A 26,611-nucleotide genomic window follows, 5' to 3' on the forward strand; every position below is an offset into this window, starting at 1 on the left:
CTATCCTGGGGAAAAGATTCTGACTGTCTACCCTATCTATGCCTTCCGTAATTTTATAAACTTCTATCCAGTCTTCCCTCAGCCTCTGAAGTTTCAGAGAAAAAGTCCTAAGTTTGTCCAACCCCTCCTTACAGCACCTGCCCTCTAGTCCTGGCAGCATCCTGGTAAACCTCTACTGCACACTCTCCAAAGCCTCCACATCCTTCCTCTAATTGGGGAGACCAGAATTAAATGCAATACTCCAGATGCGGCCTAACCAGAGTTTTATGAAGCTGGAACCAAACCTCCTGACTCTTGAACCCAACGTCTCGACTAATAAAGACAAGCATACCATATACCTTCTTTACCACCTTATCTACTTGTATGGCCACTTTCAGTAAGCTATGGATTTAGACCCCAAAATCCCTCTGTATATCAACGTTGTTAAGGGTCCTGCCATTAACTGTATAGTTTCCCCTTACATTTGACCTCCCAACGTGCAACACCTCACACTTGCTTGGATTAAACTCCATTTGCTATTCCTCTGCCCATACCTGTAACTGATCTATTTTCTGCTGTATCCTTTGACAGCCTTCTACACTGTCCACACCACTACCAATCTTTGTGTCATCTGCAAACTTACTTACCCACCCACCTACATATATATCACAAACAACAGAGACCCCAGCACCAATCCCTGAGAACACCACTGGTCATGGACCTCTAGCCAAAATAGCACCCTTCCACATCTACCCTCTATGGGCAAACCGATTCTGAATCCAAACTACCAAATTACTGTGGATCCCATGCATCTTAATCTGGATCAGCCATCCATGAGGGACCTTGTCAAATGCCTTAACAAAATCCATGTAGACAACATCCACTGCCCTCATTAATCCCCTTTGTCACTTCCTTAAAAAATGTAATCAAGTTTGTACTTTGCCCTTTTCAAAGACATGCTGACTGTCCCTAATCAGGCCATGTTTTTCCAAATGCTCCTAAATCCTATCTCTAAGAATCCCCTCCAGTAGCTTCCCTACCACTGATGTGAGGCTGACTGGCCTACAATTTCCTGGATTATCCCTATTTCTCTTCTTAAACAAAGGAGCAACATTGGCTTGTTTGTTGAGGTGTGTTGTGATAATACCCGAACAATAATCATACCAATTTTAAAACTGGCTTTCATAAAATAGTTGTCACCGCTGTAATTCAGATGTATTTTGATTGAATTTTATTTGTTTCTTAAATAGGGAGGAGTTTGCTTTTAGCTGATAATGACTCGTATGTGATGTGTAGATAGGTCGCAATATAACTTACATTATTGTGCCATTTGATTGCAAAGCTGCCATAAAATAATCGTGGTAGATCTTTGTGTGATGGTGTAAAACTCACAATAAAAATATCTTCATTAGTGGCAATGGATATAAAAATTTGGAGCGAGAGATCACATTTAGTAAGCACTTGGACATTTACATGAAGAGTCGTGACCTTCATGGATACGGACCAAGGGCTAGAATGTGGAACTAGGCTGGGTGGTTCTACTTTGACTGGTATGGGCACAATGGGCTGAAGGGCCTCCTGCTATGTTATAAATGTGATATAATTCTACAATGCCTGTTTGCTATCACCTGTCTTGGAATATTACACATTCAAAACCTACTTCACAGTGTTTAGCTGCCAGCTCTGCAGGTTTATTAAAATGTACTTAGCACTAGAGACCAGAAGGAACCAGATTCAATGCTGCATTAAGCAATCTCCATCAGGGCAATGGCAGAAATACTGTCATTGGTCTGGACATACTTGAGGTGAAATTTAAAAACAAAATGTGTGATATGACACAGGTAAGATGGGATAAATTATGTTCTGTGCTCTGGTGAAGTCTGCTGGGATTGTACATTCAGTGAAGGTCTACGTAATTCCCTCTCTCAACCACCAAATTCCTTGCATTGGACATGCTGTAAAGTTACTTGGATATGAGATAAGTGGACAAAGTATTTTAGTGAATATTAGGAAAGGATAGTGGGAAGGGATCTTAATTTACTTAATGAGATATCATATCAGACATGCAATATTTTTAGAGATACAAGAGACTGCAGATGCTGGAATCTGGAGCAACACACAAAAGGCTGAAGGAACTCAGTGGGTCAGGCAGCATCAAATGAGGGAAATGGACAGTCAATGTTTTGGGTCGAGACCCTTAATCAGTACAGATGAATGGTTTCAACCATCGACTGTCCATTTCCCTCCATAGATGCTGTCTGACCCACTGAGTTCCTCCAGCTCTTTGTTCAATGCAAAATTTTTAACTTGGTATCTGTGAGGTGTTAATAGGAAAACAGCCTCTGCAAATGCAGTCTTTGAACCCCATTGAACATTCAATGTCAACAGCTGGATGTTCATCAATCAAAATTGAGTGTCTAAATTTTAACTTTAACTTTAATCATGCTTTCCGTATTACAAAATGGCTTCCGTCCAGTCCACAATACCATATATGGTATTGTGAATTCCAGGTGGGATGAGCAATAAATATCTAGAGATGTCTGTATACAAGTGTAAGTGTACCTTTAATATGTATGTTTACCATGTGGTTTGACATTTGATGCATTGTTATACCACTTCTGTGTTGATTATCATTAGTAAATGGTGTTTTGATGGTACCTCAACCCTTGTTACCTATTGAATGACAAAACAGTCACTATTTTCAGCAATGAAGGGATATTGTTGCTTGAAGGAGTAACAAGATAGTGATTAAATGTGAGGTTAAAGAGAAGCCTTCTCTACTGAAAGGAGAGACAAGAGCAGAAGTAGACCAGGCAGATGTGTCAGCCATCTGATCTGCACGTGGAATGAGCAGTGATGTACCTGAAAGTAAACAATATTGTTGTAGGTCAAGGGGAGGACACAGAATGGAAAAAAATAGCATTAAGTGAAACGAACAAAAGTGATCTCATTGCTGGTAGTAGAGGCCCAGAACTGTGCGATGTTGCTGAGTTTGCTAGCAGCACCAACCACAGACAAGATCTTACGAGGACATTGTGAAAACATGGAAGGGAGGTGTGAACCAGTGCCTACAGAGAATTGCAAGTTTAACATTTGTAACCAGGGGACAAGAGAAACAGATGACACGTGTGATCAGACTAAAGCATTGCCATTTTCAGACACTTTTAGGTTGGCTGCTGTTGGATTATTTAGCCTGTGTGCGATGGCAACTGAGAGCATTCAGGCAAAACTTTCTGACACCCTAATGTTCAAAGGAGTGTGTAGAATAGCTATCAGTATGGAGATGGCAATGGACAATGTGAAACACCTTCACTCAGGGCATAATTATGAGGCACAATCAGAAAACAAGCCCTCAGACATGGCGGTGAGGTCTTCTTCATGGCCAAGTTCAGTGGAAAGCCAGTAGATCACATGAGCACCAATGGGGGAAGCTATATGTCATGTGGGTGTAAAGGGCATGAGCCTTGCCATGGATGTTATGGGAGCCACCCATGCTCAGCATGCTCACACAAGGTAGCCTGGTACTAAAATTGTCATGGTAGTCCTTGTTTACCTCAAATACAAAGGGGCAAGGTCATGGAACTGTTCTGCTAGGGGACCGTCCAAAGCTGGAAATGGACAACGAAGAAGGTAAAGGGAGTGTTGGATAGAATTCATGGCATTCTTGAAGAGGAGGACAGTGGCAATACATTCAATTTCAACCTTTCAATTGAGATTGGACGATAAGCATGCCCATTGATACTACAGGTCTGGATATGTGTAATCTGTCATAGAAATGTCCCAAATGAAGGACATCTGGAACAGGCCAAGTTTGGTCTGGTTTAGCTTGTTCAGGGCAGTGAGAATATTTACTCACAGCCATCAGTTTGGATGAAGAATCCATAACCTCTTTGGATAACAGGAGGCAAACAGTTCATTAGAATCCCACGCTGATCTCTGTGCTATTGTTAGAATCCACAGATAATGTGGAGGGTGAGAAGCTCGACACGGTAGGGGGTGGGTTATAACAAGGTCATTTCAATTAAGTCAGATACTGCTGTTACAGTTGATGTTTGAAAATATGTAATACAATGTATTAAAGATCATGCATAGTTAAGGTAACAATTGTAATACAGAATGTGAGATTAGTTACATATGAAGCCTAATTGGAGAAGTGATCTATGGAAATACCAGCTTCTGGAATGGATATTATAGACACATTGAGTTTCCAGCGTAGAGTTGAGAGGATTAAGAAAATTATTAATAAATTAATAAATAAAGTTATAAATTGGAAAATTAATAACCCATTAAGTTTAGAACAATGTGTACATATGTCTCTGTAAATAATTAATTAATTGTATCATGTTGCATATGTAAACAGTCAACTGCTGGTATCATTTAATATGCACAGTTGGTTGATAGGTTGCATTGTTTGTTTCTTTTTTTAAAATGAGGAGCAGTATCATTTATCTTACTATATGTATATTTAAAGAATTGTGCATACAAACGTGGAAAGACCGTTGGTATGTTGTCATTGCTGTTAGTTGAGTGTTGCCTGCCTTCAATAAGTAAGTATCGGTAGCTCCATCTTGTACTTGACTTTGTGAACAGTGACACAACACGAAAGCCCACATCCCAAGAATGAACAAGAAATAGTGCTGAATCTGTTGCCCTGTGATTCCTGCCTCTGCACTCCTACAGTGTTCTGCCCATTAAGTTGAACAGATCGATAAAGCGACCTACACATTTTTGTGGGGCAACAACTAATGCAGCAAAATATTGCCACAGTAATTTCATCAGCCTTGATTTTTCCTGTTGCGATGCCACAGACCCAGGAGAATGGAAAATTACAACAGGGAAGTTACTACAGGCAGCTCAGTCAGTAGTGGAGATCAGTGATAAGTGCGGAAAGGAAAATTAAATGACTTCACTTGACTAATTGGCTGAGAGCACAAACCTGGGACATAATTTGCAGTCTGTGAATACTGTTGCAGCTGTTCGTGTGAAGAGAATGTGTTTGATTAAACAATGGCAACAGTAATGGAAGAGGGGACAAGTGAACAGGTTTGAACAGCTCTTTAATGCATTCTTTTGGCATCACATTACTGCAGGAAATATGTGAGGGCACAATGTTTTTATTCAAAGAAGATAAAACTGATCCAAAAACAAGCTGCTGGAGGAACTCAGCAGGACAGGCAGCATCTGTGGGGGGAGAGGGATTGACGATGTTTCAGGTCAAGACCCTGATCAGAGTGTAGAGGGAAGATACCAGTATAAAGAGGTGAGAGGGAGGGCTGCGACAGAAAATGGTTGGTGGTATACATGCTCAGTCCTGACGCAGGGTCTCGACCCAAAATTTTGACCATTCCTTTGCCTCCACAGATGCTGCTTGACTAGCTGAGTTCCTCCAGAGGTTGGTTTATGCTCCAGGTTCCAACATCTGCAGTCTCTTGTGTCTCCAGGTAAAACTGATTATCAGTTTACTGACAGAGACCAGGAGCTGTGGAGGAGCAAAGAGATTTGGTGTCCTCACGCAGTGAACTTCAAAAGCTAGTGGTTTAATGCAGTATCGATCAGAAGTATTGATGGAATCTTAGCGTTCATCATAAGAGGGCTGCAGTACTAAAGTGAGAAAGTGATGCTTCAAAATTACATGGCCTTGGTCAGATTCTCTTTGCAGACCTGTGCTCAGCTTTGAGCACTTACTTCAGGAAAGGTACCTGGACCTTATAGGTATTGGACCAGAAAGATTAAAGAGTTGAGTTAAGAGGTCGAGTTAAATAAACTTCCTTGGTATTGCTTAACATTAGAAGGATAAGATTTTTAAAACATTTAGGATGGATATGGAGAAACAAATTCCTCAGGTGAAGGAATCTATGGCATGAGAGTACAATCACTAGGTTAGTACAAGGCCTTTTAAGAACAAATCTTCAATATTTTCATATGATATAGATCCCTTTTCAATAATCTTTGAACTTAGAGGAGCGGAGTTGACGACATAACAATGCTCTTTGTTCATCGAGAAATATCAGTCCAGTTTTTTTTCTTTTGAAATTTTTTTTTAGTTTGTTTCGTTTTATTACTTACAATTTTTTTTTGATTTGGGTTTTTTTTATACAATAAATCTTTTTCTTTCTTTTGATTTTCTTTTGTAATATATTCGTTTACCAAGAAACTGTGGAGCCTAGAATATATCTTTTAATCTTTATGACTCTGTACGTCATGATTGTCCTCCCGATCTCTTTGTATTACGTGTATAATTACCGATGTTATATGTATTAATCTGTATTAATTTGAAAATTAATAAAAAGATTGAAAAAGAAAAGATTAAATCAAGGAGCTTCAACTCTAGTCCTGTGGGTTCTAGGTGGTTGATGAGATCATTATGGGCCCACAGACTCTACCGCAGGTGCGGCGGGAGGTGTTTGAGGGGTTGGGCAGGTGGGTAGTTTGTGAGGTGGTGTGATGTTTCTGCTGTTTACATTACAATCCTCTGTGGTCCCAGTGTGAAGACAGGGTTCTCAATGCCACCTCAAACACTTCTTCTCCATTTTCAGCAATTCCTGCAAGTTAGTGGGGATGTCACACCTCCTGAAGGAGGTTTTGAGGGCATCCTTGCATTGATTCTTCTGCCAATTGGTAATCTCTTCCTCGGATGGAACTTGGAATGGACTGTCTATTTCAGAAGTCTGGTGTTGGCTATGCAAAAGAAGTAGCCTGCTCAGCAGAGCTGAGTGTAGGTAAACCCTTGATACTGGAGATGTTGGCTCTGGATAGGACTATGACATTGATTTGCTTATCTTACCAGTGAGTTGGAAAGTTTTTGGGAAACAATGTTGATGGTATGCTACAGAATCCTTCACAGAGTGATTGTGGAATGAGTAATGTTGCTCCCTGCACTTTTCCTGGTGTTTATCTCATGCCGAAGATTATGTCCATTGTGCCTTGAGACAAATGGAATGCACACTGTGACTCAAGGAGTAGCTCTACACTCACTTAGAGGAGAGAGTTGATGAGGATTCTTGGGATGACAGCGCTGAGTTCACTCTGTAGTTACTGCAATTAGATTTGGTTCTTTTCATAAAAATGGTCATGATTAAGATCTCTCAGAGATTTCCAACATACCCTCCTCTTCTCAGAATTTGTGACTGAAGTTTTTCTCTGCTGGGATACCATTTTGTCCTGAGGTATTGTTGTTCATCAGCTTGGTTATGTGCTTTACGACTGATCAGGTGTGGCATTGGGGCTGGACTGGATAGTTTGTTGTGGAATTAAGTCAAGCGCACTCTCAAGGACAAAATTGAGGGCAGCATGGTAGTGTAACGGTTAGCGTAAAGCTATTACAGCGCCAGGTACCCGGGTTCAATTCTGGCCGCTGTCTGTAAGGAGCTTGTACGTTCTCCCCGTGTGTCTGCGTGAGTTTCCTCCGGGTGCTCCGGTTTCCTCCCACATTCCAAAGATGTACAGGTTAGGAGCCATGGGCATGCTATGTTGGTGCCGGAACAGTGGCAACACTTGCGGGCTGCCCTCAGCACACTCTCAGTAACACAAAAAGACAAATTTTGCTGTGTGTTTCGATGTACATGTGACTAATAAATAAACATCTTATCTTATATCTTATGGTTGAGGTGTTTTTGGTAGCCTTCATTCCAGTGGATGGTGATTGCCTCTCTCTCCTTGATAAGTTCACGAATTATTGGTTCTCAGTGGCATGTGCTCTTGAATGTTTAGGCCATATGGGGCCATGTGTGGCCTTAACAATGCTGAAGCATCCATGTATGTTGTAGTTATTGGTGAGTTGTTGGACGTTCTGCATCTTCTTTATTTAGGTCATAAGTGTTCTGTTAGACCTGGGCCTTCGGGTATGAGTTGAGCTGCTTTTATTCCCTTGACATGTGGTGGAATTTCCAATTCAAGAACTCTTTGCATGTGTGATTAATTGGATCCTGGGTCCCTTGATCTTCCCCATCGAACCAGTCCTTATGTTTTCTGAGAGAGAAGCCAGGCATCTTTTCATAATTATGTTAATTGTATGGACTTCAGGGCAGTCCAAATTCTGTGGTTCCTCTTTATTAGGAGATATCAGGTAGTCTGTGAGTCTGAGGAAAGCTCTCTCTGTAGGGTCCTTCAAACCGTCAATGTCAATTTTTGTGAGGCAAAGCTTCTGTTGCCTCTATTGTTTTGGAGCCAGTCTGACTGGTATCAGTCTTGATGAAAGTGATTGTCATCCTTTGCAATATGATATAATTTAATAGATGCCTGTGGCTCAGGGGTGTGTGTGTGTGTGTGTGTGTGTGTGTGTGTGTGTGTTGGGGGTGTGTGGTAGGGGGTGCAGTGGAGTCAGTAGAGGAACGGGTGGGATAGAAGGTGAGGGAGTGTTGCTTACATGATGTCTTGTGCTTTACCCTCTCGCAAACAAGGTACTAGTTCTGACAAGATTGTGACATTTGTCAAGTGGAAGACTCCATTGGGTTTAGCTTTCCCTACTCCTTGTTATCAACATGCTTTACCAGAAGATTGTTTTTTTCCAACCTTGACATTGAAATCACCCAGGAAGATCAGTTTGTCTCTGTCTGGGCCAATGCTTTTTCAAGGTTGGAGTAAAAGACCTCTGTACCAAGACTAGAATTGATTTTTGTTAGATAATGGGATCAATAAGATAAGATATCTTTATTAGTCACATGTACATCGAAACACACAGTGAAATGCATCTTTTGCATCGGGGGCAGCCCACCAGTGTCACCACGCTTCCAGTGCCAACATATCATGCCCACAACTTCCTAACTTGTATGTCTTTGGGATGTGGGTGGAAACCAGGAGCACCCAAAGGAAACCCACACAGACACAGGGAGAATGTACAAACTCCTTACAGACAGTGGCGGGAATTGAACCCGGGTCACTGACACTGTAATAGCATTACGCTATCTGCTACACTACTGTGTCTGCCCCTACACTACTGTGCCTGATTGAGCAAAGATGTAAATGGTACTCCTCCATAGATAATTCTTAATTTAATTAAATGGAATGGTTGAATAGGTTGGAGGGGTTGAATGAACCATGTCTGTTCCTGCTTGCTAAACATGAGTGCCTCCACTATGAGGTAAAAGGAAACGTGAGATAAATCATTACATGGGAAGAAATAGGAATTGTACTTAATTAAGAGTTAGGCCGGGTTTGTACCAAGCTTCTCACAACCACCTGGCATAGTTTTGGTGGACAGTCAGTAGAAGCCTCAGTGAAATAGTCACTTACCATAGGGTTTTTAGCAGTTGCAGTGGAGGACGTTTGTCCTGACAATTACTTCCTCTCTCTTTCTCTCTGTATCCTAAACCTCTTCAAAACCTAAATAGAACTACAGTGGCTCTGCTCCCTTTTAAAGCTGGTTAGCTTCCTTCGGATAAATCGAGTTCACTTAGCCCAAGCTTCTCTTTGCTGACTATAATACTATGACTCCATACGTTAGTTATGTCGGGAACCCACCCTTTACATCAGATTTGCACTGACTGACAGAAATGGGCCAGTTTCATGGTGGAGTGGCCAGAATATCAGTTACCATGGTGGAGTGGTTATTGCTTGGGGTTAGTCGGGGAGGTAGGTCTGGAAGTTGTTCATTAAACTCATTTAAAGAATTCATGATGATTTATGTATCAGGAGGTGTATATATGTATAGAGTGAACAGCACATCACTCGACTGATCAGTCAACACCCACTGCATTTACCACTCTGTCCATCTATGGATGAGGAGGAGGATTCTTTCCTACCCCAGAAATTCAGGCAAAATTGTCACCATCGCTCCAGTCTCCAGGAGGAGATCTGCTCATTCAAGGACAAGTCTTGTGTTTGGCTTGCTTGCCCACCACAGAGTTCAATTCCCAGCTGAATATGTGAGATTGAAAACAATGAATTTTGTTGCTGAATTATAGCTGTTGTTAGAGGTCTACCCTGTGCGTTCATGAGCAGAGTGAGTTCCAAGGTACCGTTGCTTCCATTTAACATATTTAAAAAGGATCTGGATGGATTTGTGGCATGGGATGGAGATGACTATTCTGATAATTGGGATGATCAACTGGTGTGATTGTGAAACCCATCTCCTGGGACCAATGGGGAGCAGAGACACACCGTTCAGGATGAACCATTTAGAAAGTGAAATCCAAATGAAGTTCTGAAGTTATGTTGGATTTTCCTTTGTTGTAGCCTGCTGAAAGTTGGAGTAATTTTCCTCAGTGGTTAAATGGTTAGGGTAGAATACAGAGAGAATTTTAGTTGGTTTATGGGACAAATAAGCTTTATAGAACATACTTATCTAATTGTTCCCTCCTTGCCTCTGTTATGTTCAGAAGTTTATCCGAGTTAGATTTTGGCAGAAGTTCTCAGCCCAATGGGTTCCAGTTTCATGGATATTTTTGACCAAATATCCAACTCCCATGTGGTGATCTCATTGAAAGCTACAAAATCCCCATCGGACTTGATGGGGTAGATGCAGGGAGGATATTCCCCAGGCTGGGGAGTCAAGATCAGGGATCAAAATAAGGAAATGGTCATTCGGGACTGAGATGAGAAGAAATGTCTTAATAGGACCTGTGGAGGATCACTTGCTGAGTGTAATTAAGACAGAGATCGATAGTTTTTTTGCAGAGTAAAGAAAGCAATAGATAAGGGATTTGTGTTGGAAAATGCTGCTGATGTAAAAGCCTTAATTGAATAGTGGAACATACATGGGGCTGAATGGCCTATTCCTGCTTCTAGTTTTCACAATCTTATGTTGCAGTGATTGTTCAGGATCCCTCAATAAGCGTTTACAGTTTGCTGCTCTTTACCCGCTCAAAATAACATTAAACTCATAAATAAGTAAAGGTATACAATCAATGTGAGAACTGCGTTTTGTGCATGGCAAGACCTGCTCAATCAAAGTGCACATCTTGTATTTATGCGGCACTAAAACCAAGTACTTTGCATAAACTCACATTCAGCAATTCTGAAATATGATCTCTTGCAACAGCTTTGCATTATTTTCAGCAGTAATATGTAGAATTATTTTTAATAAAAGTATGTAAATTTCAGTTGTGCTGCTGTCTGTGGAGATGGAAAGAAATGGTTTCCTCAACATCATGATGCAGTGTTGTTTTTTTTCCGCTGTACGAAATTTATCTTATTGTTCTTTCCTTTTATTTACTGGGCTCTGGGTTGGTTTTTCAGAGTTTTCAGTGAATATTCCACAAAGTCATCAAAACAACACTGAAGTAAAGTCAGCCATCTAAGTTGCAAAGGATCTGAGGGGTGTTGGCAAAATGGATCCAAAATTGGCTTGGTGATAGGAGGCAGAGGGTAGTGGTGGATTGGTGTTTCTCTGACTAGAAGTCTGTAAAAATTAGTGTACCACAGGGATCAGTAATATTTCCAAATGACTTGGATGGGAATGTAGGTGGGATGATTAGTAAATTTGCAGACAGCACGAAAATTGGTGGCGTCATAGATAGCAAAGAAGATTATCTAAGGATACAATGGGACATAGATCAGCTGGGAAGTGGTGATAAATGGAATTTAGTCCAGATAAATGTGCTGTAATGCACTTTGGGAAGTCAAATTCTGGTAGGACATATGGCAAGGACCTTAGGAGTGTTGATTTACAGAGAAACCTTGGGGTGCAGGTCTATTGCTCCCTGAAATGGCGACATGGGTAGGAAGGGCACTGAAAAAGGTATTTGGTACGTTTGCCTTTAGAGGTTGAGGCATGAAGTATAAGAGTTGGGATGTCATGTTGTATTTGTATAAAATTATGAGGCTGCACTTAGATTATTTTGTACAGTACTCGTCGCTGCACTATAGGAAGGATGTAGTAGCAATAGAAAGAGTGGTGAAGTGATTCACTGGGATATTACATGGAATATCCCAGTGAATCAGACAGGCTGGGGTCTATTCTCACTGGAATGTAGGAGGCTGAGAAGTGACCTCATAGAGGTTTATGAAGTTATGAAGGACATAGATAGGATAGTCAGAATCTTTTTCTTGGGCAGGGGAGTCCAGAACTAGAGGGCACAGGTTTAAGGTGAGAAGGGTGAAAATTAAAAGAGATCTGAAGAATATGTTTTTCACATAGAAGGTGGTGAATATCTGGAATAAGCTGCCAGAATAGGTGGTGGAGGCAGATACAATTACAACTTTTAAGAGGCTTTTAGACAGGCATTTAGATAGGAAAGGGGTAGATAGGGGCCAAATGTGGGCAAATGGGATTAACATTGACAAGTATCACACTAGGCATGGATGAGGTGGGTCAAAAGAGCCCATTTCTGTGCTGTACAATTCTATGATTCCAAGTAAAATATCAAGGCATCATAGGATCATAGAAACTTATATGTCAGAAGGAGGCAATTTGGCTTGTTGTTGTTACCATCTATCTGAGGCCTATTTGGTTTACTCTCACTTTCCAGCTCTTGGTTCACTGCCTTGTAGGTTATAAGACATCAAGAGCTCAGTGAGGTATTTTTTTAAATTATGATAACAAGTTCTGCTCCCAGCACATCTTCAGGAAATGAATTCCAGGCCCATACCCCATTTTGGATGAATGTTTTTTGTCAGATTTCCTTTTACCTATTAACCTAAAGCATCTGGTTATTGGATTCTCTGACCAGTCTTTCCTGATCAATCTATCTAGGCCTCAAAAGGATGCAACAATTCTTCACAATCTTTCTTAAATGATTCCAGTGTTTTGTCCCATGCTTGTGTTCAGTATTGTATTCAGTTCTGATCGCCTCATTATAGGAAGGATGTGGAAGCTTTAGAAAGGATGCAGAGGAGATTTACCAGGATGCTGCCTGGATTGGAGAGCATGTCATATGAGGATAGGTTGAGTGAGCTGGGGCTTTTCTCTTTGGAGAGAAGGAGGATGAGAGGTGACTTGATAGAGGTGTAAAAGATAATAAGAGGCATATACTGAGTGGACAGACTTTTTCCCAGGGTGACAATCGCTAACATGAGGGGATATAATGTTAAGGTGATCGGAGGAAGATATAAGGGGAATGTCAGGGGTAAGTTTTTTTTTACACAGAGTGGTGGGTGAGTGGAATGCATTTCCAGCAGAGGTTATGCAGGCAGATACATTAGGGACATTTAAGAGACTCTTAGATAGACACATGAATGATAGAGAAATGGGGGGCTATGTGGGAGGGAATGGTTAGATAGATCTTAGAGCAGGATAAAATGTCGGCACAACATTGTGGGCTGAAGGGCCTGTACTGTGCTGTAATGTTCTATGTTCTTTGAAACTCCATCCATCTGTGGATTCATAGAAGAACCAATTTTCCTTTTCACTGGTTTACACCTATTGTCCTGGCTTTACTTTGACCAGATAGAACAATTATGTGCCAGTTACTGTCTTAGGTAACTCAATAAGTTCAACCTTCATCCACATGACAACACAACATATATAAACTAGAAATCCTATGGCTCTTTCTGTTCTTTTTTCCCCAATTTTGACAAAGGGTCTTTGACTTGAAATGTTAGTTTTGTTTCTCTCTTCATAGATACTACCCAAAATGCTGAATTTTTCCAGCATTTTCTGTTTTTATTTCAGATTTCCAACTTCTGCAGTTGTTTTAGTTTACAGAAAGCCTGAGGAGTTTGCCATGTGTTTCTCAGCCCTGAATCTTACCATCGGTTCACATACTTGTGGCTTTTCTCTGAACTGCAAGCAACAAAAGAATGCTTCCTCTCTATGTTGGGGACTAGATTTTGACGTGATATACAAGGTGTGGTCTGACCAGAACACTGAAAAATTTATGCATAAACTCCGCTGCAGTTTCAGGTTACTGATAACTGTAGAGAATTGGGTTCTAACGCAAATCATGCTGATGGCAAGGGAGTTCCTTGTTGTGGCTGCATGTGTCCTATATAAAGTGAGTTCTGGAACTTTGTTTCAGAGATAATAGAAGGTTCTTCCAGCTAAGAAAATATATGTGCTGGTAAGGGAAGTAGTGACAGATTAGTCGGAGGGTGCATGGGAGCACTATTCCACTATGCGTTTGCTGCTTGATCCTTTATGGCAGCAAATCCCAATGGGAATAATTGCTTCAACTCATTGTTTCAGTTTGGGGTGGATTTGCCCTTGAGTGGCAAGTGGGCTGCCACATCAGCTGTGGCCACTGAGACCAGGGGTCACAAGTGTTGGGGACCCCCTGCTAAAGTGATTGAATCATTTAGCTCAACCTGATTGAAGCCAGCACTGCTCTGTTGACACAATAACCTTGGCTTGGGTTAATATTGATCCGATAAGACAGGCTAGACCAGAGCTTCACCCTTAAGTTAAGGCCTACTCAAATGTTCAAAGCCCACACAGTTTGTGAAGCACTTCTGTGCACTAAAAATATCAAAGAGTTGATGCCAATTGTACATTGATGTCCCTGCACACACCCAATGTTTTCCTTGTGAATATGTACTACATGCACAGCGTACTGGTAGGTACAGTGCCAGCAACCCGGGTTCGATTCCCACCACTGTCTGTAAGGAGTTTATACGTTCTCCCCATGTGTCTGCGTGGGTTTCCTCCAGGTGCTCTGGTTTCCTCCCACATTCCAAAGACATACGGGTTAGGAAGTTGTGGGCATGCTATGTTGGCACCGGAACAGTGGCGACACTTGCAGGTTGCCCCCAGAACACTCTATGCAAAAAATGGATTTCTGTGTGTTTCGACATACATGTGACTAATAAAGATATCTTACTTACTTCTGGGTTAATATTTCCAAATGTGCACAATAGATATTCAACCACTTTTATCTATCAAGGTTTATTTAATGTTTGATAATGTGATGCATCAGACATGGGCCTTGACCTTTATGATGGAAGATTAGTAAAACGTTAGCACTGTGTAAATGCTGTGACTAGCATTAGCACTTGAGATTTAACTAGATACCACAGTTAGTTCATATAAAGCTTCTGATTCCTCCTTAAGCACAGCAATGAAGAATAGGATACACATTTGGCAGTGAAATGGGATACATAGCTGACGAAATTGCAGACCCAGATCTGTTGGAAGATTATTGACCTGACATGCTTACTCTTTCTCTCTCCACCAGATATGCTGACTGACCCATTGAGCATTTCTGGCATGTTCTATATATTTATGCCAGACCAAGTTACTCTGTGTGGAAATGTTAATGATCAGCAGAGCTTATAACATAGAAGGAGGCCAGTTGGACCATCAGGCCCATACTGGCTCCCAGGGCAACAATCCCCTCAGTCCCATTCCCTGCTACATATCTCCCTGTACTTGCAACTTATTCTCTCTCACACATGCCCATCAACTCCCCATTGATTCTTTTTGCCATTAACCTATACCAAGGGGTAATAGGCAGAAATTATTTAACCTACCAACGTGCCTTTGAGCTGTGGGAGCAAACCTAGACACCCAGCAGAAACCAACATGGTGAAAGAGAGCAACAAACAATCTGCTGGAGGAACTCAGTGGGTCGAGCAGCATCTGTGGGAAGAAAGGAATTGTTGACATTAATTCCTTTCCGGCATCCATTCTTGCAGTAATTCCTTTCCTCCCACAGATGCTGCTCAACCCACTGAGTTCTTCCAGCAGATTGTTCGTTGCTCCAGATTGCAGCATCTGCAGTCTCTTGTGTCTCCATGGTGACAGAGAGAATGTGCAAACTCTGCACAGACAGCACCCGGGGTCAGGATTGAACCTAGGTTGTTGGAGCTGTGAAGCAGCAGGACTATCTGCTGTCCCACTGTGTCGCCAACCAAAAAATATGGAACACTTCATAAATTTGTGCATCATGCATTAGAGCACTAGTTTGCAAGTATAGTGTTGGAAGTCTGGTGTTAGGCATGTGAGCGATGTGGCCTGTCCACTGGAGATAACCTCATGTAATTAGGGCCATAAACACTGTAAATCATAGCACAGAAAGAGACCATTTGTCTCATCGTATCTCAGCTAGTTCTTTGAAGGAGTTCTCCGATGAATAGATGTCCACTGCTCTAATTCAAGCAATCCTGCAAGTATCCTTTTCAGGAATTTATTCAATTCCTTAGTTGAATCTGCCCTGTAAGGTAATGCATTCCAAAACATAACAGGCCACAAAGAATCTTTTCTCATCTTCCTATTGTTCCTTTGCTAATGACCTTAAATTAATGAAAACCAAAAACTGCAGATCTGAAAGTCTGAAATAAAAAACAGAAAACTCAGCAGTTCAGGCAGAACCTGTGGGAAGAGAAACAGAGTTAACATTTCAAGTTGAAGATGCATCATCACGACCTGCTGAATGTTTCCAGAATGTGCTGTTTTTATCTCAAATCTGTGTCCCCAAGTTGATGACTTTTCTGCCACTGAAACAACTTTTTCTCACCTACTCTAACAAATTCCTTTTATATTTGCAACACCAACCCTAAATCTCTGCTTAACCTTCTTAAGCACAGCCCTTCTCTGGCCTCTACATAAACAAGTTCTTCATTCTTGGTACCATTTCATCTCTTCTGCACCTTCTCCTGAAACTTAACATTTTTTCCAAAGAACACTGTCCAGAAATGGACATAATACTCCAGCTGCGACCTCACCAGTGATTTTTATAGTTCAAGTTCAAGTTTATTGTTGTCATAGGCATACATACACAGGGAATGAATGCCATGAAAATTAGCTTTTTGCAGCAGCAGCACAGTACATTACAAGCCAAGACATAGCTCATTTTGGTAGCCCAAATCTATAAACCCCAGAATATAAGACGAAGAAATAGGAGCAGGAGGAAGCCATATGGGCCCTTGAACAAATTCAACCATTCAACAAACTCCTGGCTGATCACATGTTGGACTCAGGTCCACTTGTCTACCCGTTTCCTCATAACTTTTACCCCCCCCCCCCCCCCATAGAGCAAAAATATGCCTCGGCCTTGAATGTAATTAGTGATTCAGCCTCTGGAGTTTCTTGGGGTAGAGAATCCCAAAGATTCACAACCCTCTGAGAGAAGTAATTCCTTCTTATTGTCTGTCTTTGCTAAGCTCCCACAAGTAGAAGTGATCATAATCAGATAATGTGATTTTAATGATTGTCAGTTAAGGGATACTGGCTGGGACAAGAGCCCTGCACTTCTTCAGAACTTAGTAGCTACCTATGAGAGGAGATGGAGCCTCAGTTTAATTTCTCATCATGTCTGACAAGCCATAGTCACTGAGTAATCTAGATTTAGTGCTCAAGTCTCATGATCAGGAATTGAATCCAAAACCTTTGATTAGATGCAAGAGAGCTACCAACTGGACTATAGCCGAGACAACATTGACAATGACTCTTTTCTTTCTTGCAGGGCTTCACTGATCAGGTTGGGTGTGGTCACAATGGCCACAGCAAGTCCAACATGGTATCACTTGAACATCAGCCGAGCCAAAGCTGAAGAGCTTCTTGCTAAAGCTGGAATGGATGGGAGTTTCTTGGTGAGGGGCAGTGAATCAGTGGTTGGAGCGTATGCACTTTGTCTGTTGTAAGTATCTCTCAATGAACATAAAAGGACCAATTATTCTATGAGGGACTCCTGAAACAAACATTCTAATACCTAGACAGCTACTTGAATGTTTATAGTTGCCATTATGGTTTGAGATGAAACAGGAAATGGTCATAACTGAGCTGAGGTATTACTGTGTGGCTTATCAATTCTGAGAAGTTTTCTTTCCATTGTATTTAATTTCTTCATATGAAGACAATGAAATAAAATGAGAAGTACAGAAAGAACTTGTTACTGAATCAATGGTTAGTCTGTAAGAACAGCCCACTGGCACAGGTGATGAAACAAGAGAATATTTATGGGTTTTAAGCAGTGTATAAACAGGTTGTTGTCAACAACTGGAGCAGTGGAAAACACTAAGGAAATACCATAGGTAGGAAAGGAAAAAGGACTAAAGGGCTTTGTGTGAAACTACCAATATGCTACACCATAGATGTCTTTCTGCAGAAGGCAATTGGATGTAGAATTCTACACAAACGTTGGTTTTTGACATTGGGCCTAAGGATGATTTTAGGAAACAATTGAAATGTTGTTTGATAAAGATGAACACTGAAAGTGTTGGAGAAATAGCTGGAGGGCAGAGAAAGATGAAGTGAATTGGACTCTTCTCCTCCTTTGCACCATAACATTTCCACTGTTGGAACAGTAGGATTGTACCCTTATCTTTCTCTGTATGTAATTAACCATAAGCCACGTAAATGATTTCGGGTTGGGGATAATGAGCAGAAATCTGTCATTCAATCCTTTTCCCTTCTGCCCGACACTGGAGGGGAATGCTCAGGAAGGAGATTGTTGACAATTGTAATCCTCCAGCACTGGTAATGCAAATTCCTGTTATCTGGTTCTTATGAAATTGACTCCCAATATTCAAGGCCATCTGCAAAGTCACCATTAGCACTTCATCTATGCCGAAATCCAGACACCACCTTTGGCTTTTTTGTGTGTCGGAGCCTCAAATGGGAGACTTAAAATGTGCAGTTTCTTATTATCCACCTTTTTAACTCTTGCATTACAATTCGTGGTCCAACATTGACAGTGGGCCTAAAAGCAGGAGCTAGAGACAAAATGTGGGCTAGGAGACAAAATGAAGGTTCCTAAAAGCCCTCTACTCCCATGAGGGAGCTAGAGAACTTCTGCTGTCATTTCTACCTCCCCTCTATGGACTCTGTCTACACTTCTCACTGCCTCAGTAAAGCAGCCAACATAATCAAAGACCCCACCCACCCTGAACATTCACTCTTCTCCCCACTCTGATCGGGCAGAAGATACAAAAGCCTGAAAGCATGTACCACCAGGCTCAAGGACAGTTTCTTTCCTGCTGTTAGAAGACTATTGAATGGTTCCCTGGTACAATAAGATGGGCTCTTGATCTCACAATCTACCTCATTATTAACTTGCACCTTATTGCCTACCTGCACTGCACTTTCTCTGTAGCTGTTACACTTTATTCTGCATTCTGTTATTGTTTTACCTTGTACTACCTCAAAACACTGATGTGATGAAATGATCTGTATGAACAGTATGCAAGACAAGTTTTTCACTCTACCTCAGTACAAGAGACGAGAATAAACCAATTCCAATTCCAAGACTGACCATCACGCTTCCCATTGTGGCCTTGGGAACATGGGATGTTCATAATGGATCTAGGCCTTGCCATTTCCATGATTCAGGTGGGGAGGAGGAAACAGAGCAGTTGCATTAGAGGAATGACATGCAGATTGGGCAATATAATCTACTGACCACAGATCCCTTCATTTTCAACTGATATCCCATTGTTTTGGGTTGGATGGCAGAGGAATACTACAGAAAGCTATCTTGCTAACCATATTTAAATCTAGACAAGTACTTGAATCACCAGAACATGGATGACCCTGGACTAACTGCTGTCTAATGGGATTAGTATAGTTGGGTACGTGATGGTCAACATGGACATGTTGGGCCAAAGGGCTTGTTTCTATGCTGAATGACTCTATGACTCTATAAACATCACAGCAATGGTGTACACGCATGCAGAAAGTGTTATTGACCCTCTGACAGCTATTTAATTAAAGTCTTTGGTCACATCAACTGAGCACTAAAAAATCTGTGTTTAAAGGGAGGGAGAGAGTTATGTAGATGCTGTGCATCGGGAGACAGTCACCCCCCCCCCCCCCCCTTAGAGCAAGTACTTCTAGCGTCCAGGAAGCAGATAGAAGGGTGACTGTCGGGGAGAGAAAAAGAAAAAGAAAGGGAACAGGCAAATAGTGCAGAGGACCCCGGAGGCTGTTCTCCTCAGCTTTGGATGCTGTTGAGGGGGATGACCTACAGGGATCAAGCAGCAGTAGCTAGTTCTCTGGCACTGGGACTGGTCCTGCTGCTCAGAAGGGAAGGGAGGAGAAGAAGAGGGCAATAGTGATAGGGGACTAGATAGTCATGGAAACAGATAGGAGGTTCTGTGGAAGTGAGCATGAATCCCAGATGGTATGTTGCCTCCCAGGTGCCAGGGTCCGGGGTGTCTCTGATCGGGTCCACAGCATTCTTGAGAGGGAGAGAGAACAGCCAGAAGTCGTGGTAGATGTTGGTACCAATGACATAGGTAGGAAGAGGGATGAGGTCCTGAAAAGTGAGCTTAGGGAACTAGGCAGAAGGCCGAAGAACAGGACCTCAAGGGTAGCAATCTCGGGATTGCTGCCAGTACCACGTGACAGTGAAGGTAAGAATAGGAGGAGATGGCAGATGAATGCGTGGCAGAGGATTTGGTGTAGGAGGGAAGGTTTTAGATTTTTTGGATCATTGGGATCTCTTCTGGGGAAGGTGGGATCTGTGCAGAGAGGACGGGTTACACCTGAACCCGAGGGGCACCAATATCCATGCAGGCAGGCTTGCTAGGGTGGTTTGGGAGGGTTTAAACTAGTTTGCGAGGGGGATGGGAACCAGAGGGGTAGGTCAGAGGAAGAAGTGGATGTGGAAAAGTCAGATCTAACATGTAGAGAGGCTTTGAGGAAGGAGAAGCAGAGTATAGGGTATAAAAGTAGAAAGGTGGATAGGCTAAAGTGCATTTAATTAAATGCAAGAAGTATCAGGAATAAGGGTGATGAGCTGAGAGCTTGGATAAGTACATAGGACTATGATATTGTGGCTCTTGCAGAGACTTGGCTGTCACCAGGGCAGGAATAGATATTGAATATTCCTGGATTCCAGTGTTTTAAAAGGGATGGGGGGGGGGGAATGAGGAGGAGGGGTGGCGTTACTGGTCAGGGATACTACTACAGCTGCAGAAAGGGTGGATAATGTAGAAGGATCCTCTCTAGAGTCAGTATGGGTGGAGGTTAGGAACAAGAAAGGAGCAGTTACTCTACTGGGAGTATTCTATAGGCGCCCTGGTAGCAGCAGGGATACTGAGGAGCAGATTGGGAGGCAGATTTTGGAAAGGTGCAAAAATAACAGGATTGTTATCATGAGAGACTTCAACTTCCCAAATATTGCTTGGCACCTGCTTAGTACCAAAGGTTTAGACAGGGCAGAGTTTGTTAAGTGTGTCCAGGACAGATTCCTGTCACAGCATGTTGATAGGCCGACTAGAGGGAATGCCATATTAGATCTAGTATTAGGTAATGAACCGGGTCAGGTGACAGATCACTCGGTGGGTGAGCATTTGGGGGACAGTGACCTCTGCTCCCTAACCTTTAGCATTGTCATGGAAAAGGATAGGAGCAGAGAGGACAGGAAGATATTTAAGTGGGGAAGGGCAAATTATGAAGCTATAAGCCTAGAACTTGAGATTAAATTGGGATGACATTTTTGAAGGGAAATGTACGATGGGGATGTGGTTGTTGTTCAGGGATCCCTTGCAGAATGTTAGGGATAAATTTGTCCCGGTGAGGCCGAGAAAGAATGGCAGAGTGAAGGAACCATGGGTGACAAGAGAGGTGGAACAACTAGTTAGGAGAAAGAAGGCAGCATACATAAGGTGTAGGCAGCAAGGATCAGATAGGGCTCATGAGGAATATAGGGTAGCAAGGAAGGAACTTAAGAAGGGGCTGAGGAGAGCAAGATGGGGACATGAAAAGGCCTTGGCAAGTAGGGTTAAGGAAAATCCCAAGGCTTTCTTCACTTATGTGAAGAGCAGAAGGATGAACAGAGTAAAGGTAGGACCGATTAGGGATAAAGGTGGGAAGACGTGCCTGGAAGCTGTGGAAGTGGATGAAGTTCTCAATGAATACTTCTCTTCAGTATTCACCAAGGAGAGTGGCCTAGATGACGCTGAGGACAGTGTTGGTAAGGTTAATGTTCTGGAGCATGTAGATATCAAGAGAGAGGATGTGTTGCAGCTGATAGAAAATATTAGGACAGATAAGTCCCCGGGGCCTGATGGAATATTCCCCAGGCTGCTCCGTGAGGTAAGGGAGGAGATTGCTGAACCGTTGGCTAGGACCTTTGAGTCCTTGTTATCCACGGGAATGGTACCGGAGGATTGGAGGGTGGCAAACATTGTCCCCTTGTTCAAAAAAGGTGGTAGGGATAGTCCAGGGAATTACAGACCATTGAGCCTAACGTCTGTGGTGAGCAAGCTGTTGGAAAGGATTCTTAGAGATAGGATCTACGAGCAGTTAGAGAATCATGGACTGATTAGGGACAGCCAGCATGGCTTTGTGAAGGGAAGATCATGTCTCACAAGCCTGATAGGATTCTTTGAGGAGGTGACCAGGCAGGTTGAAGAGGGTAGTGCAGTAGATGTGGTCTACATGGACTTTAGTAAGGCATTTGACAAGGTTCCACATAGTAGGCTTCTTCAGAAGGTCACAGGGTATGGGATCCAGGGAGGCTTGGCTGTACGGATTCAGAATTGGCTTGCCTGTAGAAAGCAGAGGGTTGTGGTGGAGGGAGTGCATTCAGATTGGAGGGCTGTGACTAGCGGTGTCCCACAAGGATCGGTTCTGTGACCTCTGCTTTTCATAATACTTATTAATGACTTGGATGAGGGGGTAGAAGGGTGGCTTAGCAAGTTTGCAGACGACACAAAGATTGGTGGTGTTGTGGATAGTGTGGAGGACTGTCGAAGATTACAGAGGGATATTGATAGGATGCAGAGCTGGGCTGACAAGTGGCAGATGGAGTTCAATCTGGAGAAGTGTGAGGTGGTACACTTTGGAAGGACAAAATACAAAATAACCTTGTACTCTGCAAGGTTAATGGCAAGATTCTGGGTAGTGTGGAGGAGCAGAGGGATCTGGGGGTTCATATCCACAGATCACTGAAAGTTGCTTCCCAGGTGGATAGGGTAGTTAAGAAAGCTTATGGGATGTTAGCTTTCATAAGTCACGGGATCGAGTTTAAGAGCCGTGAGGTAATGATGCAGCTCTACAAAACTCTGGTTAGACCACACTTGGAGTACTGTGACCAGTTCTGGTCACCTCATTATAGGAAGGATGTGGAAGCGTTGGAAAGGGTGCAGAGGAGATTTACCAGGATGCTGCCTGGTTTGGAGAGTATGGATTATGAGGAGAGACTAAGGGAGCTAGGGCTTTACTCTTTAGAGAGAAGGATGATGAGGGGAGACATGATAGACGTATACAAAATATTAAGAGGAATAGATAGAGTGGACAGCCAGCGCCTCTTTCCCAGCGCACCAATGCTCAATACAAGAGGGCATGGCTTTAAAGTAATGGGTGGGAAGTTCAAGGGAGATATCAGAGGGAGGTTTTTTTTACTCAGAGAGTGGTTGGTGCATGGAATGCGCTGCCTGGGGTAGTGGTGTGTTGGTCAAGTTCAAGAGATTGTTAGATAAGCATATGGAGGAATTTAAAATAGGGGGATATGTGGGAGGAAGGGGTTAGATAGTCTTAGGCGTGGTTTAAAGGTCAGCACAACATGGTGGGCCAAAGGGCCTGTATTGTGCTGTATTGTTTATTCTTCTAAATATATGAATGCATTAGAAGGCATTCAACAGCACCATGTACAAGTCAAGAATTATTAAATCTGTCCTGAGTCCATTAATTTCCATTTATTGTAGGGTGTAAAATGCAGTTTCCTTATAAACAAACAATTTTTACAAAAAAGTTTTCTTTCCAAGAATTTTTCCCCAAGATTTTCCTCACTTCCATTCCAGGAGGGTATGTGCATGTTTCTCAAAAATTCTCACTGCAAATGTGAGATGATATGTTTTAATGCGTGGCTGCAGCATATACCATCCACAAGGTGCACTGCAATCCCTCGCCTTACAGTACCTCCCAAACCTGTGACCTCCACTGCCAAGAACAACAACACCAATATCGTCCCCATCTGCATCCCCTCTGAAGGTTTCTGCAGAAAACACCTTTGACCACAAGTCTCAGGCAATGATCAGTATGGAATATTCTGGAAGCCCAGTGGGAGAAGGACACAATGGATCCTCTCCGACGGTTCCCTAACCAGAGTGTCAAAGTCATTTAGCAGAATGTGTCATCAGCTGAACCCATAAACAAGCATCGAGACCTCGCTTGGCTGGCAGTGGGAGGGGTCTTCCCCACCAGATCCTTCCTACACATCTGGAGTCTCACTCCCACTGACCTCCCACGCCCAGGTTGGCCCATTGCACTTCAGATATGCCGACGCCTGTGAGGTCACCAAATGTAGTTTACTTAACTGCACTGGTTAAAGACGGTGGCTCACTTTCACTCTCCCAACTGCAAACAGGGATGGGTCACACCAGAGGTACTCACATCCTATAAATAAATAGACAGGAAATCTGTAGGTTCACAGTTAAACATTGTAGTATAAATTTCAGTTCACCCACTGACGTATTTTCTTTGGGAAACTGAAAACCTTAACTTCAGTTTGTAGCCTGAGCTGTAATTTGTTCTACAAAGCTCTTGCCAGTGGAGGAAGTACAGTGACCTAGTTTTATATGTTCATTACATTTAGTAGTGACTGTTTGTCAAGTCTGAATACTTCCTGTACATAGATTGTCATCTCCAATACCTCTTTGCATTTCCTCAAACATTCACAAACAACAGCTTCCCATTTGTAAATCATTTTGTCCTCATTGTTGTGTAAGTGTAGGCGTATTCTTTTCATCTTCCCCCCACTATCAGCTGAATTTTAAAATGATTAAGGCAGATTTAAAGTTATTAAATTGCACTGTGTAGACTTGTGCAAGCAAGCAAAACAGCAACTTGTCCAAAAGTGCATAATGTTAAAGTGAGCTGAAAATATCAACCAGGAGAACATGTGAGTCTGAGGACAGGATCTTTTACATCCACAAAAAGTTCCTTCTTTTTAACAAAATGTCTTAAAGACAGCATCAGTATTCCATTTCTAAATACTCTGTACTTTAGTTCTCAACAATTTCCAAACATGAGATGTAAACGCTTGCATCTTAATAATACAGATATTTCAGTGAAGAGGAAGTTAAGTTGCCGAAGCTGTTTATTCGAATTTGGAAGGGATGTGTCCTTTTTAAAATGCCTCTTACGTTGCTTCCACTTAACTGTTTGTCATGCTGGCACCTGGTGTTTGTCTTTGCTTATACATCCCATTACTCATGTGGTTATGAGAGGCATGGATAGGGTGGATAGTCAAGGTCTTTTTCCCCAGAGTAGAAATGGCAAATGCTAGAGGGCATAAGTTTGAGACGAAAGGGAGAAAGTTTGAAGGAGATGTGTGGGGCAAGTTTTTCCACATGGAGAGTGAGAGGTGCCTGGAAAACACTGCCAGGGGAAGTGGTGGGAGCAAACATGATAGTTGTAATAACGAGTGTTTAGACAGGCACATAAATATGCAGGGAGTGGAGGGATATGGATCATGTACAGGCAGGATTAGTTTAATTTGGCTTCATGTTCAGCACAGACATTGTGGGCCAAGGAGCCTTTTCCTGTGCTGTACTGTTCCATGTTTGTCAACACAGAGTTAAAACAAATTACTTTGTGATCAGTTAGGATGTGAATTTGGGGGAAAAATTGCCTAACAAAAGGGGAAAAGAAGTGTGACAAGAGAAACAAAACCACCCAGTCGGAGATTCAAAGATGACGAACTGTTACAAATAGATTTTAAACTCACTTGAACACTGATGACTCAAGTTAACTAATATGAGTTGAGCCATATGGTGCAGAAAAGTTATGGGCTCATTTCTCAGTGTGTTAAAATATGAAGGATCCGTGAGGTTATGTTGCTGTGCACTGCTTATGTAAACTGGCACCTGGATGAGAAAAGAGTGAAAGACAAGGCCAAACTTTAACTCTGATCTCTATTAAAATGTAGTGATGCCCGAAGCTGAGGTTGGACAATAAGATGTAAAATAATCTAAGTTCAGTTTTTTGTTAATATTATCAAATCACTCAATCCCTTTTTGTTTGGAGTAAATATTGATTTCCAGCCCCATTCCAACCCCCCCCCCCCCCCCCAAACACACACACACACCTTGCCTTCCAATCTTTAAATGCCTGCTAATTTTTATCCTTCCTTCATTTTATTTGAGAGCTCCACCTCAAAAATTCCCACATCAATCCCCTTACTTTGTAATTGCTGCACTTCCACTAATTTTGGTGCAAAGATCTGATTTTGTTTAAGCTTTAAGTCTTTTTTCAGTCACAGTAAACATCTCCTTGCAGTGAAACCAGGATGCTCATTGCATCTTCTCACACAGTGAAATGTGAAAAATATGCATAGTGTACCACCACTTCACATTGGCAGAACTCCTGTCAATATCCACTGACAGCTAAAAGTGACCTATAATAAAATAAACAGAAGAAAATACTCTACTGCATTTTGGTAATTTGCAGCCCATACTTCCTTAAAAAACAACCATTAACCTCTCTGTAAACACTTGAAAGGCCTTTGTGGTAGATTTTTACTAAACCTGGGCAAAAACAGATTCTTTCTTCTATAGCTGGCTAATTGACAAACTCTATAAGCATTTCTGTCTCTCATAGTTAACCTATGAAACATTATAGGGAAGCTTGTGGGCTTATGCTGGGAAAATTACTATTCCACACTTTGTAGATCACCCTAGGCTTTGGTTGGCTCCACTGCTGGGTACTGTGCTTCCATCTGGCAGTAAAGTCTTCACACTCAATACTTTGGCAAAGAGGTGACTGGAGTGGAGATCCAAAATCTATTTGGCCAGTGGAGATCTAAACTCCATACCATTTCTGAGGCAGGCACAGTCATTAAATATTGGTCCCCATACACTGAGAAAGGAATTG

The 26,611-nt window shown here is 42.1% G+C and overlaps 1 protein-coding gene across 2 annotated transcripts in view; it reads left to right on the top strand.

Moving 5' to 3' along the window:
- Positions 1–26,611, top strand: part of LOC127573234 (phosphatidylinositol 3,4,5-trisphosphate 5-phosphatase 2-like) — a 149,452-nt gene that overhangs the window by 32,782 nt on the left and 90,059 nt on the right. For both annotated transcript variants that reach the window (XM_052021257.1, XM_052021258.1), the window contains exon 2: positions 17,256–17,429. In XM_052021257.1, the coding sequence (XP_051877217.1) occupies positions 17,287–17,429 (143 nt within the window). In that variant the 5' untranslated portion in view covers positions 17,256–17,286. The remainder of the gene's footprint in view (positions 1–17,255; positions 17,430–26,611) is intronic.

This window comes from Pristis pectinata, chromosome 8, assembly GCF_009764475.1.
Source record: "Pristis pectinata isolate sPriPec2 chromosome 8, sPriPec2.1.pri, whole genome shotgun sequence".
In the NCBI taxonomy this organism is placed as follows: domain Eukaryota; kingdom Metazoa; phylum Chordata; class Chondrichthyes; order Rhinopristiformes; family Pristidae; genus Pristis; species Pristis pectinata.